The following is a 19,061-nucleotide window of genomic DNA, read 5'->3' as shown; positions in this document are numbered from 1 at the left end:
AAACATTTCACTGGATCGCATCAATATCAGGGTCCAGCCTGCTGCACCTATAAAGACATTTCTGACACAGGATCTCATCAATATCAGGGTCTAGTGCTGTATATTATAAAGACATTTCAGAGGGCTCACACCAGCCCTGCTGCACCCAGCCCTGCATTTCACAGGACCGGATCTCATCAATATCAGGGTCTAGCGCTGTATATTATAAAGGCATTTCAGAGGGCTGGGTCTCATCAATATCAGGGTCTAGTGCTGTATATTATAAAGACATTTCAGAGGGCTGGATCTCATCAATCATCAGGGTATAGACATTTGCTGTCATAGTGCTGTATATTATAAAGACATTTCAGAGGGCTGGATCTCATCAATATCAGGGTCTAGTGCTGTATATTATAAAGACATTTCAGAGGGCTGGATCTCATCAATATCAGGGTTTTCTAATTATTATAAAGACATGTCCCTCTCTCTCTCTCTCCTTTTCTTTCCCCAGTTCCCTCGCGCTCGTCCTGACTTGGTGTAGGAATGTCATGAAAACAAAAACAAAGTCCAACACGTTGAGGCCTGAAAGGGAGGAGAGAGAGAGAGAGAGAGAGAGAGAGAGAGAGATATTCTGTTTAGCCTTTTGTTCACTCCAGCGTATCTTGAAGCTCTTCCATTCCAAGTCCACTTTGTTTACCAAAGGATATTTCAATTTCAAATATGCTTTCACTCATAAAACTTACAGAGGTGTTCCTGCAGTAAAACCATCTACATTTTATTATGGCAAGTGTAATAAAGCACAGGGAAAACCTGATAAACCATAATGAAGCATTGCAAAGCACAGAGAGGTCTGGTAAAGCATAGGGAAGCATTGAAAATGCGCAGAATAACCAAGGGAAAAGCATGGAGGGGGGCTGCTAAATGACCATGGTAACCTTGGTAACCTTGTATAAGGGTTATTATAAGTAACTTAAGAGTCAAAGCCTGCATGTTCTCGGGCGCGGTGTGCACATCACAGCAGCAGACGCGCAGCTGCGTTCACCCGCGTCTGTTTTGCAAGCGGTCACGGGTTGAGCTGCACCAGAAAGGTCGGCTGCTTTCTATCGCTGTCTCGACTAATTCAACCCAGCTGTGAGCTGCATGCACGAAGCGCCAGAGCAACTCTGATTAAAAAACAAAAAAACACATTTCCATCCTTTTGTTTCAGTCATATAAATAAATAATCACAAACACACATCCCTGACTCGCGAGGGCCCGTGCCGAGTTTGTATTTGTGTCCCGTAGACCTGAATGAAGAATTTCTTATTTTAAAACTGCGTTCTTTGGAATTGGTTTGAAGCACAACACATTGCTGTTTAAATGTTTGCTTTTCGCATTGTAAGGACGCCGCTGTGTAATACTGCGGGATAAGCAGATCCCCTTGCATGTTTGCTTTTTAAAGTAAATAGTTTAGTAAAGAGTTCTACGTTTTTGTGTTTCGTGTTAATTTTTTTTTAACACTGTGACATTTCAAACACATGTATTTCAGCGCCATAGTTGTACAATTACAGTATATATATATATATATATATATATATATATATATATATATATATATATATATATATATATATATCGCGGTGCCATATAAACGCGCTTGAAAACGGGGGCTTTTCGCTTATTGGCAACTTGTTTAAAGACACCTTTGTGTTGGGAAGCGAGAGGTTGTTAGCAAGCCGCATCTACTGTCAATAAATACTGCATAGAAATGTACGCGTATTTCTTTTAAAATAACCTCTGGACTCATATTCACACCTGGAACGCACTAAGTTGCTCAAATATTATTTGGATAAAGATTTATGTTTTAATGAACTTAGCCGAATTACCTACTCCGTGCAGCCTCCCGCCACTCCCGTGTCTAAAGGTGTGTTTGTTTAATTAATTCGTACAATAGGCGTCTACTCTGTTGTGTAGTTAAGGAGTTGTTTATTTGTTTTTTGTCGGGGAGGAGGGGGTCCTGTTTTCAGCTTTGCCAAGGGAAGCGATGCCCAGGCTTGTTTTTGATTTTGCGGTGGCCCAGGCCCGTTACCGTGGCAACCAAAATTAAGGCAGTTTTAACTCTCTCTGAAGTATCAGACAGGGCTTACAAAAGCAGGAACACAGTGACTGTTTTAAAAAGTCTGAAATCTGTCCCTCTGCCTCCTCCACTGCTCCCGGCTGGACGCAGGTCCAGCAGCCGATAGGAGACACGGGACCGCATTCCTGGTTTTATATATAGGGCTGTGTGCCCAGGACAGCTGCACAGCTAGCAACGGGAACAACCCCGACATGCCGCCTGACCCGACCCTCCTAGAGTCACCTCAATAATATTAACACTGATGAAGCCACTAGAGCCCCAACACTGGCCTGCGTGACTCTGAGACACGGTCCCAGCACCAATCTGGACCGGTTCTGACAGAATACCGAGACTTTGCACAGAGCAGCCATTTTAAAAACACACCCTCCCACTATCCATCTCAAACTTTTTACACAGCAACGCCCCTGTCCTTCCCATGCAAGGCTAGCTCGCCGTCTGCTGGACATTTCCAGACACTGCCGCTTTTCAGCTTCTTCACAGAATGACCGCAAATCAAAACACATCACAGCCCATATGCAGGACACAACACACCCCGGGAGAGGCTGGCTGCTGGACGGGGTGGTTTGGCTCTGGCTGTCGCAGTGGAGTTGCGTTTGCGTGCTTGATATTCTTTCACAGCCTCTGGAAGGACAGGCTGGCTCAGGATCCTCGCTGCAGCCAGGCAGAGATCACCTGCACACACTGGGCTGATCCAGCTCGCAGTAAAGCCTGGACTGGACTCACACTGCTGTGCAACAAGGAGTCTTTACTCCCGTCCCTGCTTTCTCTGAGACGTGACGGATCCGACGAGCTGTTTAGAGGATGCAGTTTCACGAGGGGATTCAACAGATTTATAATGATTTCGTCGGCTGTGATCCCCCCCCCCCCCGCTGGTTTGCGAAGGGAAGGGTCCACACTTCTCCTGGAGGGGAGTCGCTGTTGTTTTTCCTAAAAACAGAACGCACTAGTTCCAGCAAAATAAAATAAAAAAATATATAAAAACACAATAACCCTGCTTGTGTATTGAAATGTCAGCAGCAGTGTGAGAGGGTGAGCACACAGCCCAGGAATGATAACACCGTGTAACAAATATATATATTTTTTTGTTCCTGGGTAGTAAGTGTTATTTCCTAATTGCTTATGCCTCAAAAGTATAGAAAATGGCTATTATACCTCTCAAACTTTGCTTTTGTGACCAGGACAGTGATATTTCAAAATATCACTATTTCCAATGGGAAAACGGGCAAATGTGTGTCTTTTCGTACACAGTCAGAAAAAAACAACTTATGAATCCAAATTAACATGTATTTATACTAAAGTAATACAAAAATGACTACAAAAGATTTAGAAGTGAGAAGTTTTTCAAGATTTATGATTATACTGTATTTACAGTATCAAAACTAACTACTCGCTTCTAAATCTTTTGTAATCATTTTTGTATTACTTTAGTATAAATACATGTTAATTTGGATTCATAAGTTGTTTTTTTCTGACTAAGTGAACAAAAAGACAAACACAACTTCAAGGATATCGAACTCCTAGTGAAAGCAGGACTGGATCACACCGCTGTGCAGCGGGAGTCTGATTATTAAACTCCTAGTGAAAGCAGGACTGGATCACACTGCTGTGCAGCGGGAGTCTGATTATTAAACTCCTAGTGAAAGCAGGACTGGATCACACCGCTGTGCAGCGGGAGTCTGATTATTAAACTCCTAGTGAAAGCAGGACTGGATCACACTGCTGTGCAGCGGGAGTCTGATTATTAAACTCCTAGTGAAAGCAGGACTGGATCACACCGCTGTGCAGCGGGAGTCTTATTATTAAACTCCTAGTGAAAGCAGGACCGGATCAAACAGACTGTTTGCTTCTAGCAGCACTGAACAGCATTCACTTGTTCAAAAGCAGGGTTCTGCTTTATCAACACAATACAGGGGGTCTTCAACTCCCCCCCCGGAGACACACACATCAATACAGGGGGTCTTCAAACCAAACCCACTCCCCACAGAGTACAAACACACACGACAGGAGCCGCGAGCGTCGGACATTCGGAAGGGATGCGTGGAAGACACGGTCCTCTGGTTTGAAGCACACAGACCCTGCGCTCTGCAGCCTGGCTGCTCACTGGAACCAGCAGAGGCACCAACACTCAAACACCCCGCGTTTCATCATGGCAGAGAAACAGGGAGAGCGCGCCTCCTCCAGATTCAACCTCTCCTTCATTACATTGGAAATGACTTTCACTCTGCAGTGTGCGTGCGTGTCTGTGTGTGCGTCAGTGCATGCGAGGCTCTTCAGTGAACTAAACGAAGAAGAAAAAACAAAAACAGATCAGTTTGAAGTTTTTTTTTTTTTTTTTTGAATTGCTAAACACCACCACTGCTTTAAAAAAAGACAAACAAACAGAGCGCGGCGCCCCCCGGAGGCGGCGGAGTGGAGCGCGAGTCGTGGTTACTGTGCTGCGGGGGCAGCGTGTGGAGCTCAGCTGCTTGCTTGGATGCCTCCAGTTCTCTGTGCTCTCCGGCTCCTCACTTGAAGATCTTGCCCTGGCAGAAGGGCTTGCCCACGTGTGCGAAGTCTCCCTCCCAGGCGAAGTACTCCTTCACCATGGTCTTGCACTCCTCACTGTCCACAGCCAGCTTCCTCCAGGTGTAGGACTCGTAGTCAATCTGCCAGTCCGGAGACAGCTGCAGGGGACAGGGATTCGAGTTGAGCAGGGAGGGATGGTTATTCTAGCTGATTCAGTGCGTGTACAGAGGGATGGTTACTCTAGCTGATTCAGTGCGTGTACAGAGGGATGGTTATTCTAGCTGATTCAGTGCGTGTACAGAGGGATGGTTATTCTAGCTGATTCAGTGCGTGTACAGAGGGATGGTTATTCTAGCTGATTCAGTGCGTGTACAGAGGGATGGTTACTCTAGCTGATTCAGTGCGTGTACAGAGGGATGGTTATTCTAGCTGATTCAGTGCGTGTACAGAGGGATGGTTATTCTAGCTGATTCAGTCTGGGTACAGAGGAATGGTTACTCTAGCCGATTCTGTTTCTTTACTCACAGTGAAGGCCAGGTCCTGTCCTCTGAACACCCAGATGCCAGAGATGCTGCCGTTGTTGTTTTCTCCAAAAAGAATCACGCTGCCAAAGGCATTCTTACGCAACTTCTCCAAGCGCTGGAACATTCCTGCAAGAGAGTGAGTGACACAGTGACAGAGAGAGAGGGGCAGAGACAGAGGGACAAAGAAAGAATTCTTCCAGTTTCCCCAGCACTGCAGGGCTCAGGGCTGTGCTCAGGGTTAGGTATTCCTAGTTTCCTCAGCACTGCAGGGCTCAGGGCTGTGCTCAGGGTTAGGTATTCCTAGTTTCCTCAGCACTGCAGGGCTCAGGGCTGTGCTCAGGGTTAGGTATTCCTAGTTTCCTCAGCACTGCAGGGCTCAGGGCTGTGCTCAGGGTTAGGTATTCCTAGTTTCCTCAGCACTGCAGGGCTCAGGGCTGTGCTCAGGGTTAGGTATTCCTAGTTTCCTCAGCACTGCAGGGCTCAGGGCTGTGCTCAGGGTTAGGTATTCCTAGTTTCCTCAGCACTGCAGGGCTCAGGGCTGTGCTCAGGGTTAGGTATTCCTAGTTTCCTCAGCACTGCAGGGCTCAGGGCTGTGCTCAGGGTTGGGTATTCCTAGTTTCCTCAGCACTGCAGGGCTCAGGGCTGTGCTCAGGGTTAGGTATTCCTAGTTTCCTCAGCACTGCAGGGCTCAGGGCTGTGCTCAGGGTTAGGTATTCCTAGTTTCCTCAGCACTGCAGGGCTCAGGGCTGTGCTCAGGGTTAGGTATTCCTAGTTTCCTCAGCACTGCAGGGCTCAGGGCTGTGCTCAGGGTTAGGTATTCCTAGTTTCCTCAGCACTGCAGGGCTCAGGGCTGTGCTCAGGGTTAGGTATTCCTAGTTTCCTCAGCACTGCAGGGCTCAGGGCTGTGCTCAGGGTTAGGTATTCCTAGTTTCCTCAGCACTGCAGGGCTCAGGGCTGTGCTCAGGGTTAGGTATTCCTAGTTTCCTCAGCACTGCAGGGCTCAGGGCTGTGCTCAGGGTTAGGTATTCCTAGTTTCCTCAGCACTGCAGGGCTCAGGGCTGTGCTCAGGGTTAGGTATTCCTAGTTTCCTCAGCACTGCAGGGCTCAGGGCTGTGCTCAGGGTTAGGTATTCCTAGTTTCCTCAGCACTGCAGGGCTCAGGGCTGTGCTCAGGGTTAGGTATTCCTAGTTTCCTCAGCACTGCAGGGCTCAGGGCTGTGCTCAGGGTTAGGTATTCCTAGTTTCCTCAGCACTGCAGGGCTCAGGGCTGTGCTCAGGGTTAGGTATTCCTAGTTTCCTCAGCACTGCAGGGCTCAGGGCTGTGCTCAGGGTGGCCTCTCTCACCTGCGATGAGGTTGCAGCTCATGAATGTGAGGGTCAGGTCCTCAGGGTATTTGTACTCCCCGTACCAGATGGAATAGCCCTCCCTGTCAAAATGCTCCCAGAAGTGCGGCAGTGCTACTTTCAGAGTGTCTTCATTGGAGTACTTCCTCTTGAACTCGTCCAGCACGAAGGGACTGGAGACAGGACAGAGAGAGGAGACAGAGTTAATAAGAGTGCTCTGCAGTGTGGAGTTCTTTCCTATAGACCTCTATACAGCTGTGGAGAGTGGAGTTCTCTTTCCTATAGACCGCTATACAGCTCTGCAGTGTGGAGAGTGGAGCTCTCTTTCCTATAGACCTCTATACAGCTCTGCAGTGTGGAGCTCTCTTTCCTATAGACCTCTATACAGCTCTGCAGTGTGGAGAGTGGAGCTCTCTTTCCTATAGACCTCTATACAGCTCTGCAGTGTTGAGAGTGGAGCTCTCTTTCCTATAGACCTCTATGCAGCTCTGCAGTGTGGAGAGTGGAGCTGTCTTTCCTATAGACCTCTATACAGCTCTGCAGTGTGGAGAGTGGAGCTGTCTTTCCTATAGACCTCTATACAGCTCTGCAGTGTGGAGAGTGGAGCTGTCTTTCCTATAGACCTCTACACAGCTTATGGTACGAGGGTGCAGGAATGTGTTAAAGCTGGCATTGTTGATGTCTCTTGTCTACCAGAGCTACAGTCCCAGGCTAGCTATGCAAGGCATGTGAAAGGGCGTGGGACAGAGTTCACTATGAAACCAGGCTGCCTCTGCCAGCTTCACAGCAAGCCAGCCAACTCACAGCTAGCTCCGTTTCACACAGCTGGCTTGCATTAGCTGGGCAGATCTTCCTGCCCAGTCAAGAGCGAGTTACAAACACAGAGATCTCATTAAACACAGAACACTACCCCAATAGGAGAGCATGAAATAAAAAAATAACCTTGCAGTGTTTATATGAGAGAGGAGACAGAGAACAGAGGAGAGAGAGAGAGAGAGAGAGACAGAGAGGGGGGAGGGGTGTGTGTAGAGGGGTCTCTCTCTCTTACCTCTTGGGCAGGTGAGCGAAGGGGTCCTTGGATTTGGGTTCGGAGGCCAGCGCCGCCTCGCAGTCGTCCAGCTCCTCCTCCTCTGCAGCACTCGCTTTCTTCTCTCTCTTCTCGGGCTGGGGTTTGGCCTCCTTGCTTGCCTTCTCTTTCTTCGGGGCTCCCTCCTTCTTGGGCTGCATCTCGCTGAACTTCTTGGCTGTCGAGGCGAGAGGGCAGGAAAGGGTTAAACTCGTCAGTAACTGGCGCGGGGCAGCTTAGAGCTGATCCCAATGTGTTAGAAGACAAGCACGCAGGGATAGAAAAAAAGACTCCCGCTGCACAGTGGTGTGATCCAGTCCTACTTTCACCAGGAGTTTAATAATAAGACACACCTGAGCTTGTTAGCTAGACACACTGGGGGCTGATCAAGCTGGTAGTGAAACCTGGACTGGATCACACTGCTGTGCAATAGGAGTCCGATTCCCATCCCTGACTGAACACCCATCAACACACACACAGAAGTCACGTCCAGGCCTCTCAGCTGCTGGCGACTCACCATCGAACTGAGCCATCTTCTCACACAGCCGCACCTCCCCTAGCACAGCTCTGAACTGCGGCTGGTTGATGCAGGTGCTGAACCAGCGGTTTGTGTTGGGGAAGGGCTGTCTGAAAGAAGGCTCCAGGACCTGGGGGAGAGGGGGAGCAGGTTATACAGGAGGAGAGGCAGGCAGACACACACCCACCAGACAGCACACGAGCGAGTCTCTCCCACTCGCACGCCCTGCCTGTTTGTATAGAGCAGGGCGCAGGCCACACAGCCAGACTCACTCTCCCTGTCACTCCCTCTCTCTCAGTACCTGCTTGCACAGCCAGGCTCACTCTCCCCCTCACACACAGTGACTCCCTCTCTCTCAGTACCTGCTTGCACAGCCAGGCTCACTCTCCCCCTCACACACAGTGACTCCCTCTCTCTCAGTACCTGCTTGCACAGCCAGGCTCACTCTCCCCCTCACACACAGTGACTCCCTCTCTCTCAGTACCTGCTTGCACAGCCAGGCTCACTCTCCCCCTCACACACAGTGACTCCCTCTCTCTCAGTACCTGCTTGCACAGCCAGGCTCACTCTCCCCCTCACACACAGTGACTCCCTCTCTCTCAGTACCTGCTTGCACAGCCAGGCTCACTCTCCCCCTCACACACAGTGACTCCCTCTCTCTCAGTACCTGCTTGCACAGCCAGGCTCACTCTCCCCCTCACACACAGTGACTCCCTCTCTCTCAGTACCTGCTTGTACAGCCAGAGCAGGGCACAGGCCACGCTGATGTCAGCCAGGCTCACTCGCTCTCCCACCAGGAAGGTCCTGCTCTTCAGGTGCTCATTCAGCAGCTCCAGCAGCCTGCGCACCTCCTCCTTCGCAAGCTCCGTCGCCTGGGGGAGAGGCGAGGGTTAACACAGACTGCAGAGAGAGGAGGTGCGGAGGACTGGATCTCATCACTATCAGGGTCTAGCGCTGTACATTATAAAGACATTTCAGAGGGCTGGATCTCATCAATATCAGGGTCTAGTGCTGTATATTATAAAGACATTTCAGAGGACTGGATCTCATCAATATCAGGGTCTAGCGCTGTACATTATAAAGACATTTCAGAGGGCTGGATCTCATCAATATCAGGGTCTAGCGCTGTATATTATAAAGACATTTCAGAGGGCTGGATCTCATCAATATCAGGGTCTAGTGCTGTATATTATAAAGACATTTCAGAGGGCTGGATCTCATCAATATCAGGGTCTAGCGCTGTATATTATAAAGACATTTCAGAGGGCTGGATCTCATCAATATCAGGGTCTAGCGCTGTATATTATAAAGACATTTCAGAGGGCTGGATCTCATCAATATCAGGGTCTAGCGCTGTATATTATAAAGACATTTCAGAGGGCTGGATCTCATCAATATCAGGGTCTAGCGCTGTATATTATAAAGACATTTCAGAGGGCTGGATCTCATCAATATCAGGGTCTAGCGCTGTATATTATAAAGACATTTCAGAGGGCTGGATCTCATCAATATCAGGGTCTAGCGCTGTATATTATAAAGGCACTTCAGAGGGCTGGATCTCATCAATATCAGGGTCTAGCGCTGTATATTATAAAGGCATTTCAGAGGGCTGGATCTCATCAATATCAGGGTCTAGCGCTGTATATTATAAAGGCATTTCAGAGGGCTGGATCTCATCAATATCAGGGAGTGTATTGGTGACTGTGGGGCCCCCTGGTTACCTGCTTGTTGTACTGCATGATGCCCAGGGTAGGGAAGACCCAGGCACTGGCTGGAGGAACGATCTCGCTGTCGGCAAAACTCATCCACTGCAGGACCTGAGCAGCGGCTTCCTTCGAGGAGCCACGCAGCGCGTCCGAGCCCACTGAGGAGAGGAGGGGAGGGGTTAACAAGATCAGGGGAGAAGGGTACCCCGAGCAGCAAAGGCACTGGGAGACGCTGGGGGGAGGGGGAGAGCTGGGCAGTACTTACAGTAGTGAGCTATGGCGTTGCTTTCAAACAGACAGAAACCATCGTCTCCCTGAAAGGCTGGGACCTGAGAGAGAGAGAGAGAGAGAGACGAGTTTCACATCACACACCTTCAATATTAGAGGTGAAACTAGCAGAGACCAAATCAAGCAGAGAATTAAAGGAAAACGGGGCTGAGAATAAGACTCCTATTGCACAGCAGTGTGATCCTGTCCAGGTTTTACTGCTACCAGCTTGATCAGCCCCCAGTGTGTCTAGCTAACAAGCTCAGGTGTGTCTGATTATTAAACTCCTAGTGAAAGCAGGACTGGATCACACTGCTGTGCAACTGCAGCCCAACACCCTTCACGTTAAATATGACTATATATAAATATCCAGGAAGGTTTCTTCAGTAGAAAGGCATGCCCCCGCACCCCCATTCCCAGCCCACTCACCTTCCCCAGGGGGAATTTCTTGAGGAAGTCCGGGGTCTTGTTGGTCTGTCCGAAGTGGAAGAGGGGTGGGGATGAGGCCACCTGGACCTTGGCTCCACTGTACTGGGCTGCGATTAGGGCTTTGAAAGCCCTCCAGTTCTCAGGATAGGTGTAGAGAGTCTGAGAGCAGAGGATTCGGGGTTACTTGTCAGTTCACTTATTTCAGTTTCTCTGGGATTTCAACTAAAAATAATATTTAAAAAAGTTCATTATAATTACAGATTTATTTAACCAGGAGAGTTGCGCGTTGAGACCGCGGCCGGTCAATGGAGGGGCAATTAGCACAATAAGAACAGGGCAATTCAGAGGGCAGAGATTTATCAAATTATAAATCCCTCACGAGAAATCATGGCAAGTTTAACACACATCTGTAAACGAACACAGAATGAAACCAAACACTCGTTATTAATAAACAGCTTCAATACCCGCAGGGAATATTACCTGCACTTAATTACTGAAACTGCGAGTTTGCATTTGACGTCATTACTGATGTCTTTGTATATACTGAATACTGAACTAACACGGATCCATCACGCTTACTGGTTTATACTGAAATCCACCCAGCGGCCTGAACCCTCACACACATCTCTATACCACTCGCCAATACATATTTATACATTACACATAATATACACATATACATGTAAATATATATATATATATATTAGTGGGTAAGCCTGCCGCTCAGCACACGCTATTTCGCGAGATTTATTTATTTCATTTCGAAACTGTCACCCCCACGAATGCAACGCGAAACATTTCAAACGCACATATATAAATAAAGCCGGGATTATTACCCGCCCGGACCCGGGGTTTTATCAAGGATACACTCACGCACTCATTCCACGGGAGCGTGGCTCTGTCACGGCGTGTCCCGAGTGGGAGTCGACACGTCACTGAGCACGCCAAGTTCAACCTCGTTACAAGAGATTACATTATTATTATTAAACCGAGACCTTGCCAAAGAACCCTCGAATAGTAACGATAACGATACTAACAATAATAACAATGACACGAACCCTTATTATTAGTATTATTATTTTAAACGCCGGTTTGAATCGCAGCTTTAATATATCCGGCGGTCCCCCCCCATAACACTTCGGCTGACACGGTTGCAGCTCGTATTTTCCGGTCTGATTGAGATTATTTCTTCGTGGGAAAAGCGGACCTCTCGCCGGGGTGTTGCGGGGAGGCTGCGGCGCAGGATGGAGGCGATTTTAATCGGATTTCAATCGGATGAAACGCGCTCTAGAGATCCACTCACCCCGGCCGCCATGATCGAGAAACAAGAGAGAGAGGGAGGAGCCGCGCTGCGTGAAGAGAGGAGGGGGGGGCGGGGCGAGGGGCGGGGCACTGTGGTGAAGAGAGGAGGGGGGGCGGGGCCCGGGGCGGGGCACTGTGGTGAAGAGAGGAGGGGGGCGGGGCCCCCCGGGCACTGTGGTGAAGAGAGAGGGGGCGGGGCCCGGGGCGGGGGGGTGGTGCCCCGTGCAGAGAGGAGGGGGGCGGGGCGGGGGGCGGGGCACAAGTGGTGAGAGGGGGCGGGCGTGGCGGGGCCGGGCACTGCCCCGTGACAGAGAGGAGGGGGCGTGGCGATCCCCCGCACCGCTCTATGAGCCCCGGGCCGGGGCGTGGCTAGACCCTGATATTGAGGAGGGCGGGGGGAGGGGCTGGTGGGTATAACAACAGCGCTAGACCCTGATATTGATGAGACACAGCCCTCTGAAAATGTCTTAATATACAGCAGCTAGACCCTGATATTGATGAGATCCAGCCCTCTGAAATGTCTTTATAATATACAGCGCTAGACCCTGATATTGATGAGACACAGCCCTCTGAAATGTCTTTATAATATACAGCACTAGACCCTGATATTGATGAGACACAGCCCTCTGAAATGTCTTTATAATATACAGCTAGACCCTGATATTGATGAGATCCAGCCCTCTGAAATGTCTTTATAATATACAGCACTAGACCCTGATATTGATGAGACCCAGCCCTCTGAAATGTCTTTATAATATACAGCGCTAGACCCTGATATTGATGAGATCCAGCCCTCTGAAATGTCTTTATAATATACAGCGCTAGACCCTGATATTGATGAGATCCAGCCCTCTGAAATGTCTTTATAATATACAGCGCTAGACCCTGATATTGATGAGATCCAGCCCTCTGAAATGTAGACCCTGATATTTGAGATACAGCCCTCTGAAATGTCTTTATAATACAGCACTAGACCCTGATATTGATGAGATCCAGCCCTCTGAAATGTCTTTATAATATACAGCACTAGACCCTGATATTGATGAGATCCAGCCCTCTGAAATGTCTTTATAATATACAGCGCTAGACCCTGATATTGATGAGACACAGCCCTCTGAAATGTCTTTATAATATACAGCGCTAGACCCTGATATTGATGAGATCCAGTCCTCTGAAATGTCTTTATAATATACAGCGCTAGACCCTGATATTGATGAGACCCAGCCCTCTGAAATGTCTTTATAATATACAGCGCTAGACCCTGATATTGATGAGATCCAGCCCTCTGAAATGTCTTTATAATATACAGCGCTAGACCCTGATATTGATGAGATCCAGCCCTCTGAAAGTCTTTATAATATACAGCCTAGACCCTGATATTGATGAGATCCAGCCCTCTGAAATGTCTTTATAATATACAGCACTAGACCCTGATATTGATGAGATCCAGCCCTCTGAAATGTCTTTATAATATACAGCACTAGACCCTGATATTGATGAGATCCAGCCCTCTGAAATGTCTTTATAATATACAGCACTAGACCCTGATATTGATGAGATCCAGCCCTCTGAAATGTCTTTATAATATACAGCTAGACCCTGATATTGATGAGATCCAGCCCTCTGAAATGTCTTTATAATATACAGCACTAGACCCTGATATTGATGAGATCCAGCCCTCTGAAATGCCTTTATAATATACAGCGCTAGACCCTGATATTGATGAGACCCAGCCCTCTGAAATGTCTTTATAATATACAGCACTAGACCCTGATATTGATGAGACCCAGCCCTCTGAAATGTCTTTATAATATACAGCGCTAGACCCTGATATTGATGAGACCCAGCCCTCTGAAATGTCTTTATAATATACAGCATACATAGAGAATCTTCTGATTTACTAGACAGATTATAAAAGTAAATATTTATATTACTATTAATAATAATAGATTGTAATGAGACTCATTGTGAAGTGCAGACACATCAGTACAGGACAACAGTGGAAATGTAGGCGGTCAAAACAATTTTATTACACTGAAACAAAACAACATGGTTATTATTTTCAGTTTTTATTATTAAATATAATAACAATTTCTGAGAAACATTTGAAAGCAAAGATCCATTCTGTTTTCTTTCTGTGACGAAAGCAGGATCGCTGGCTCTGCTCTGCCCCGGCCCACACACACACGCACTAACTGACCAGACCTGCAGGGGGCGAGAGAGAGAGAGAGACGCTTTCAACACGATCACATCTTTATACAATCACACGGGATCAGAGGCAGCGCTTCTGAGATTCCACAAAGAAAACCCAATGAAAAAAATCACCGGAAGACATCGAAGAAAAAATAATAATGGTAAGGTTTAAATCGCTTCATTTATGAAGTATCTTTTAGTGTTTCTACTAAAACTAAAATTGAAAGTGCACTCTGGTGCGCAGTGATGTCACTGCGTGTGCACGCTGTCTCTTATCGGAACAGAAGAAACCAGATTCAATTGTTAATTTTGTGCAAAACCAATAAAAACAAATTATCAAAAATAAACCTTTAAAAAAAAGCTGAAACATCAACATCTCAGCTTGGGACTCCAAGAGACCCTCATATTTAAAATGGATGAAATTCAAACACAGAGATCAGACACAAACTGAAACTTACCCAGATAGTCATCCATCAGGGAGCCGATAGCAAACTGAGGAGAGAGAGAGAGAGAGAGAGAGAGAGAGAGAGAGAGAGAGAGAGAGGAGAGAGGGAGAGGAGAGAGAGAGAGAGAGAGAGAGAGAGAGAGAGAGCGAGCAGGGAGGAGGAAAGAGGGAGAGAGAGCAGGGAGGAGGAAAGAGGGAGAGAGAGCAGGGAGAGAGAGAGAGCGAGGAGGGAGAGGGAAAGAGGGAGAGAGAGCAGGGAGGAGGAAAGAGGGAGAGAGAGCAGGGAGGAGGAAAGGGAGGAGAAAGAGACAGCACTTTATTCAAGTTTGAGTTCAGATATTTTACTGGCATGACGAGCTGAACCAGTGTTGCCATAGATACACCGTTAACACAAAAGAACAGATGTGAAATAAACACGGATATGTGTGTGTGTGCGTGTGTGTGTGTGCGTGTGCCGGGATCGTCTGCTGTGTGTCTCTATTCTGTCTGCCAGCTTGAGGGAGTATCTCTCTGCTCTGTAGCTCTTCCTCTCTCTCTGTCAGAATTTCACATCACTGAGCAGTGAATCAGTGAAGAGCCTTAAACAGGACAGCAGGGTCTGACCAGCAATCAATGAGGGAGCGCTGTGTCCCTGTCTCACTGGGGTCAGGACGGACAGACAGAGAGGCACACAGAGAGGCAGGCAGAGAGACAGACAGGCAGAGAGACAGGCAGGCAGACAGAGAGACAGGCAGGCAGGCTCAGGACTCACAATGTCGTTCTTGTCGACTCTCGTCCCGACAATCTTCAATCGAATCTCATCATCCTGCTGAATCACAATGTCCTGAAACAAACAAACCCAAACACAACTTAACACCACATTGCTGAACTACACAAACACCACACAGCTGTCTGTATGTGCCTCTGCACGTGTGTGTGTGCGTGTGAGTGAGTGTCAATTTGTGTGTGTGTGCCTCAGTGCGTCTCAGTGTGTGTCTCTGCGCCTCCGTGCGCGCGTCTCAGTGTGTGTGTGCGCGCGTCTCAGTGCAGTGTGTGCTCTCACACTCGTGTGCGCGTCACGCACACGTGCGCGCTTCTCAGTCAGTGTGTGTGTGTCTGTGTGTGTGTGTGTGTGTGTGTGTGCGCGTGTGTGTGTGCACACGTCTCACACACACACGTCTCAGTGTGTGTTTGTCACACACACCACACGCGCGCGCTCAGTGTGTCACACGTGTGCACACGCGCTGCGCAGAGTCACACACACACGCACCGTCACAGTGCGGCAGAGTGTGCACACACACACGTGTGTGCGTGCGTGCGAGTGTGCACACCACGTCTCACGCGTGTGTGTGTGTCAGAGTCTGCACACGCGCACGCGCGTGTGTGTGTGCACCTCGTCACGCGTCTCAGTGTGCGTTGCGCAGAGTCACACACACGCGCTCGTCTCTGTGTGTGTGTGCGTGCGCGCGCGTCTCAGTGTGTGTGTGCGTGCGCGCGCGTCTCAGTGTGTGTGTGTGCGTGCGCGTCTCAGTGTGTGTGTGTGCGTGCGCGTCTCAGTGTGTGTGTGTGTGTGCGTACGCCTCAGTGTGCGTGCGTGCGCGTCTCAGTGTGCGTGCGTGCGCGTGTCTCAGTGTGTGTGTGCGTGTGCGCGTCTCAGTGTGTGTGTGCGTGTGCGCGTCTCAGTGCGTGTGTGTGCTTGCGTGCGTCTCAGTGCGTGTGTGTGTGCGTGCGCGTCTGGGGCACTGCAATCACCATGAGAGAGAGCGAGAGAGAAGAGAGAGAGAGAGAGGCAGTGTGTGTGTGTGTGCTTGCGTGCGTCTCAGTGTGTGTGTGTGTGCTTGCGTGCGTCTCAGTGTGTGTGTGTGTGCTTGTGTGCGTCTCAGTGTGTGTGTGCGTGTGCGTGCGTTTCAGTGCGTGCGTCTCTCTGGTACTCACCTCGTCGGTGGTCTTGTAGCAGGGGGGGTTGGAGTTGGGATCAAACTCCATCTCGGAGGGGATCGACTGCAAAACAAGACAGAGGCCGTGACCATCCACACTGTCACTCACCGTCCATACTGTCCACCCCGCCACTCACTGTCCATACTGTCCACCCCGCCACTCACTGTCCATACTGTCCACACTGAGACTCACGTGTCTGGAGATGAAGCAGGACATGGGACCAATCTCAGTGAAGAGCCCGACCTGAGAGAGAGAGAGAGAGAGAGAGAGAGAGAGCGAGAGCCACACACACATTATGCAGGGCCGGACCACATTAGGAACAGAGATTTATTTAAATCAGCAGGTATAACTTATATAATAATACCCTCAGCTTGTGTATTTCGTTACCAAGACAAAAACCACGCTGTGCTCCCCTCTCACCTTATTGACCTGAGTGACCACGGCATCGACCACCTCTCCCTTGAAGGGCCGGAACACGATGGCCTTGTACTTGACCGGGTAGAGAACGAAGCCTCTGCTGGGCTGGATCACCCCCGCGCCAATATTATCAATGGTGGTGACCGCAATTACAAACCCGTACCTGAGGAGGGAGACAAAGAGACAGGGGCACTGCCATCACCATTCACCACAGAGACAGAGAGACAGGGGCACTGCAATCACCATTCACCACAGACACAGAGAGACAGGGGCACTGCAATCACCATTCAACACAGAGACAGAGAGACAGGGGCACTGCAATCACCATTCAACACAGACACAGAGAGACAGGGGCACTGCAATCACCATTCAACACAGACACAGAGAGACAGGGGCACTGCAATCACCATTCAACACAGACACAGAGAGACAGGGGCACTGCAATCACCATTCAACACAGACACAGAGAGACAGGGGCACTGCAATCACCATTCAACACAGACACAGAGAGACAGGGGCACTGCAATCACCATTCAACACAGACACAGAGAGACAGGGGCACTGCAATCACCATTCAACACAGAGACAGAGAGACAGGGGCACTGCAATCACCATTCAACACAGACACAGAGAGACAGGGGCACTGCAATCACCATTCAACACAGACACAGAGAGACAGGGGCACTGCAATCACCATTCAACACAGACACAGAGAGACAGGGGCACTGCAATCACCATTCAACACAGACACAGAGAGACAGGGGCACTGCAATCACCATTCAACACAGACACAGAGAGACAGGGGCACTGCAATCACCATTCAACACAGACACAGAGAGACAGGGGCACTGCAATCACCATTCAACACAGACACAGAGAGACAGGGGCACTGCAATCACCATTCAACACAGACACAGAGAGACAGGGGCACTGCAATCACCATTCAACACAGACACAGAGAGACAGGGGCACTGCAATCACCATTCAACACAGACACAGAGAGACAGGGGCACTGCAATCACCATTCAACACAGACACAGAGAGACAGGGGCACTGCAATCACCATTCAACACAGACACAGAGAGACAGGGGCACTGCAATCACCATTCAACACAGACACAGAGAGACAGGGGCACTGCAATCACCATTCAACACAGACACAGAGAGACAGGGGCACTGCAATCACCATTCAACACAGACACAGAGAGACAGGGGCACTGCAATCACCATTCAACACAGAGAGACAGGGGCACTGCAATCACCATTCAACACAGACACAGAGAGACAGGGGCACTGCAATCACCATTCAACACAGACACAGAGAGACAGGGGCACTGCAATCACCATTCAACACAGACACAGAGACACAGGGGCACTGCAATCACCATTCAACACAGAGACAGAGAGACAGGGGCACTGCAATCACCATTCAACACAGACACAGAGAGACAGGGGCACTGCACAGATCACAGGGGCACTGCAATCACCATTCAACACAGAGACACAGACACAGGGGCACTGCAATCACCATTCAACACAGACACAGAGAGACAGGGGCACTGCAATCACCATTCAACACAGACACAGAGAGACAGGGGCACTGCAATCACCATTCAACACAGACACAGAGAGACAGGGGCACTGCAATCACCATTCAACACAGAGAGACAGGGGCACTGCAATCACCATTCAACACAGAGAGACAGGGACTCTCTCCCTCACTCACTTCCCCGTGCAGGTTCCCTCCACCTCGGTGAAGAGTTTCTGTTTCACGGTGTTCAGCAGGTTCGGACCGAAGTACCGCGGGTGAAGCAGAATCTCGTGCTCCAGGGAAATCTAGAAAAGTTTACTTTCATTAAAGCAACAGACAGACAGACAGGCAGACAGAGCCCCACAATCCCCCCGGCGCTGCAACGCTTCAGTTTGGGAAAAGGAGACCAGACGAGTCGCAGCACCGCTATAATAACTCGGTTAAACGCGTTTCGGATGTATTGGGGCTCTCTAGCGGGGATCAGGTTAGTAATTGTTAATTATTATTCGAGTTTTCCCGGAGGCAAAGCACGTCGCGGGAAATCTAACCCTCACACATGATCTGCATCACAGTCACAGAAACGCGTCCATCCACCCACATGGTAAAACATCGCGGCGCGCTTCCTCCTTTGCAGCAAAGAAAAACGTTTCAGTCTTTAAAAAAAACCACTAAAACCGAACAGGTAAGACTACGGACTCGTGCAGCTTTGCAAGCAAACGAAACAACAACCCCGTTAACACCTCCCTCCGCTTAATACAACCACTTCCGGATCAGCTCGGCGAAGCCTCGTTAGGATAACCACGC

At 49.1% G+C, this 19,061-nt stretch overlaps 2 protein-coding genes across 2 annotated transcripts; both read right to left on the bottom strand.

The window, feature by feature from the left end:
* Nucleotides 1-4,402: 4,402 nt before the first annotated feature.
* Nucleotides 4,403-11,843, bottom strand: eef1g (eukaryotic translation elongation factor 1 gamma). Its single transcript, XM_041238075.1, has 10 exons — nt 11,756-11,843; nt 10,453-10,611; nt 10,022-10,085; nt 9,772-9,914; nt 8,779-8,922; nt 8,051-8,180; nt 7,516-7,711; nt 6,468-6,640; nt 5,126-5,250; nt 4,403-4,758 (listed from the first exon to the last, which is right to left on the bottom strand). The coding sequence occupies exons 1-10, from the start codon at nt 11,765-11,767 to the stop codon at nt 4,600-4,602; spliced, it is 1,305 nt and encodes a 434-aa protein (XP_041094009.1). The 5' UTR covers nt 11,768-11,843; the 3' UTR covers nt 4,403-4,599.
* A 1,919-nt stretch (nt 11,844-13,762) lies between these two features.
* Nucleotides 13,763-18,996, bottom strand: polr2g (RNA polymerase II subunit G). Its single transcript, XM_041238133.1, has 8 exons — nt 18,856-18,996; nt 18,453-18,562; nt 16,730-16,889; nt 16,502-16,552; nt 16,307-16,372; nt 15,144-15,215; nt 14,406-14,439; nt 13,763-13,959 (listed from the first exon to the last, which is right to left on the bottom strand). Exons 1-8 carry the CDS (start codon nt 18,865-18,867, stop codon nt 13,946-13,948), a joined length of 519 nt encoding a protein of 172 aa, XP_041094067.1. The 5' UTR covers nt 18,868-18,996; the 3' UTR covers nt 13,763-13,945.
* Nucleotides 18,997-19,061: the final 65 nt, after the last annotated feature.

This window comes from Polyodon spathula, chromosome 47 (genome assembly GCF_017654505.1).
Source record: "Polyodon spathula isolate WHYD16114869_AA chromosome 47, ASM1765450v1, whole genome shotgun sequence".
In the NCBI taxonomy this organism is placed as follows: domain Eukaryota; kingdom Metazoa; phylum Chordata; class Actinopteri; order Acipenseriformes; family Polyodontidae; genus Polyodon; species Polyodon spathula.
This window is presented reverse-complemented; position numbering and strand designations above follow the sequence as displayed.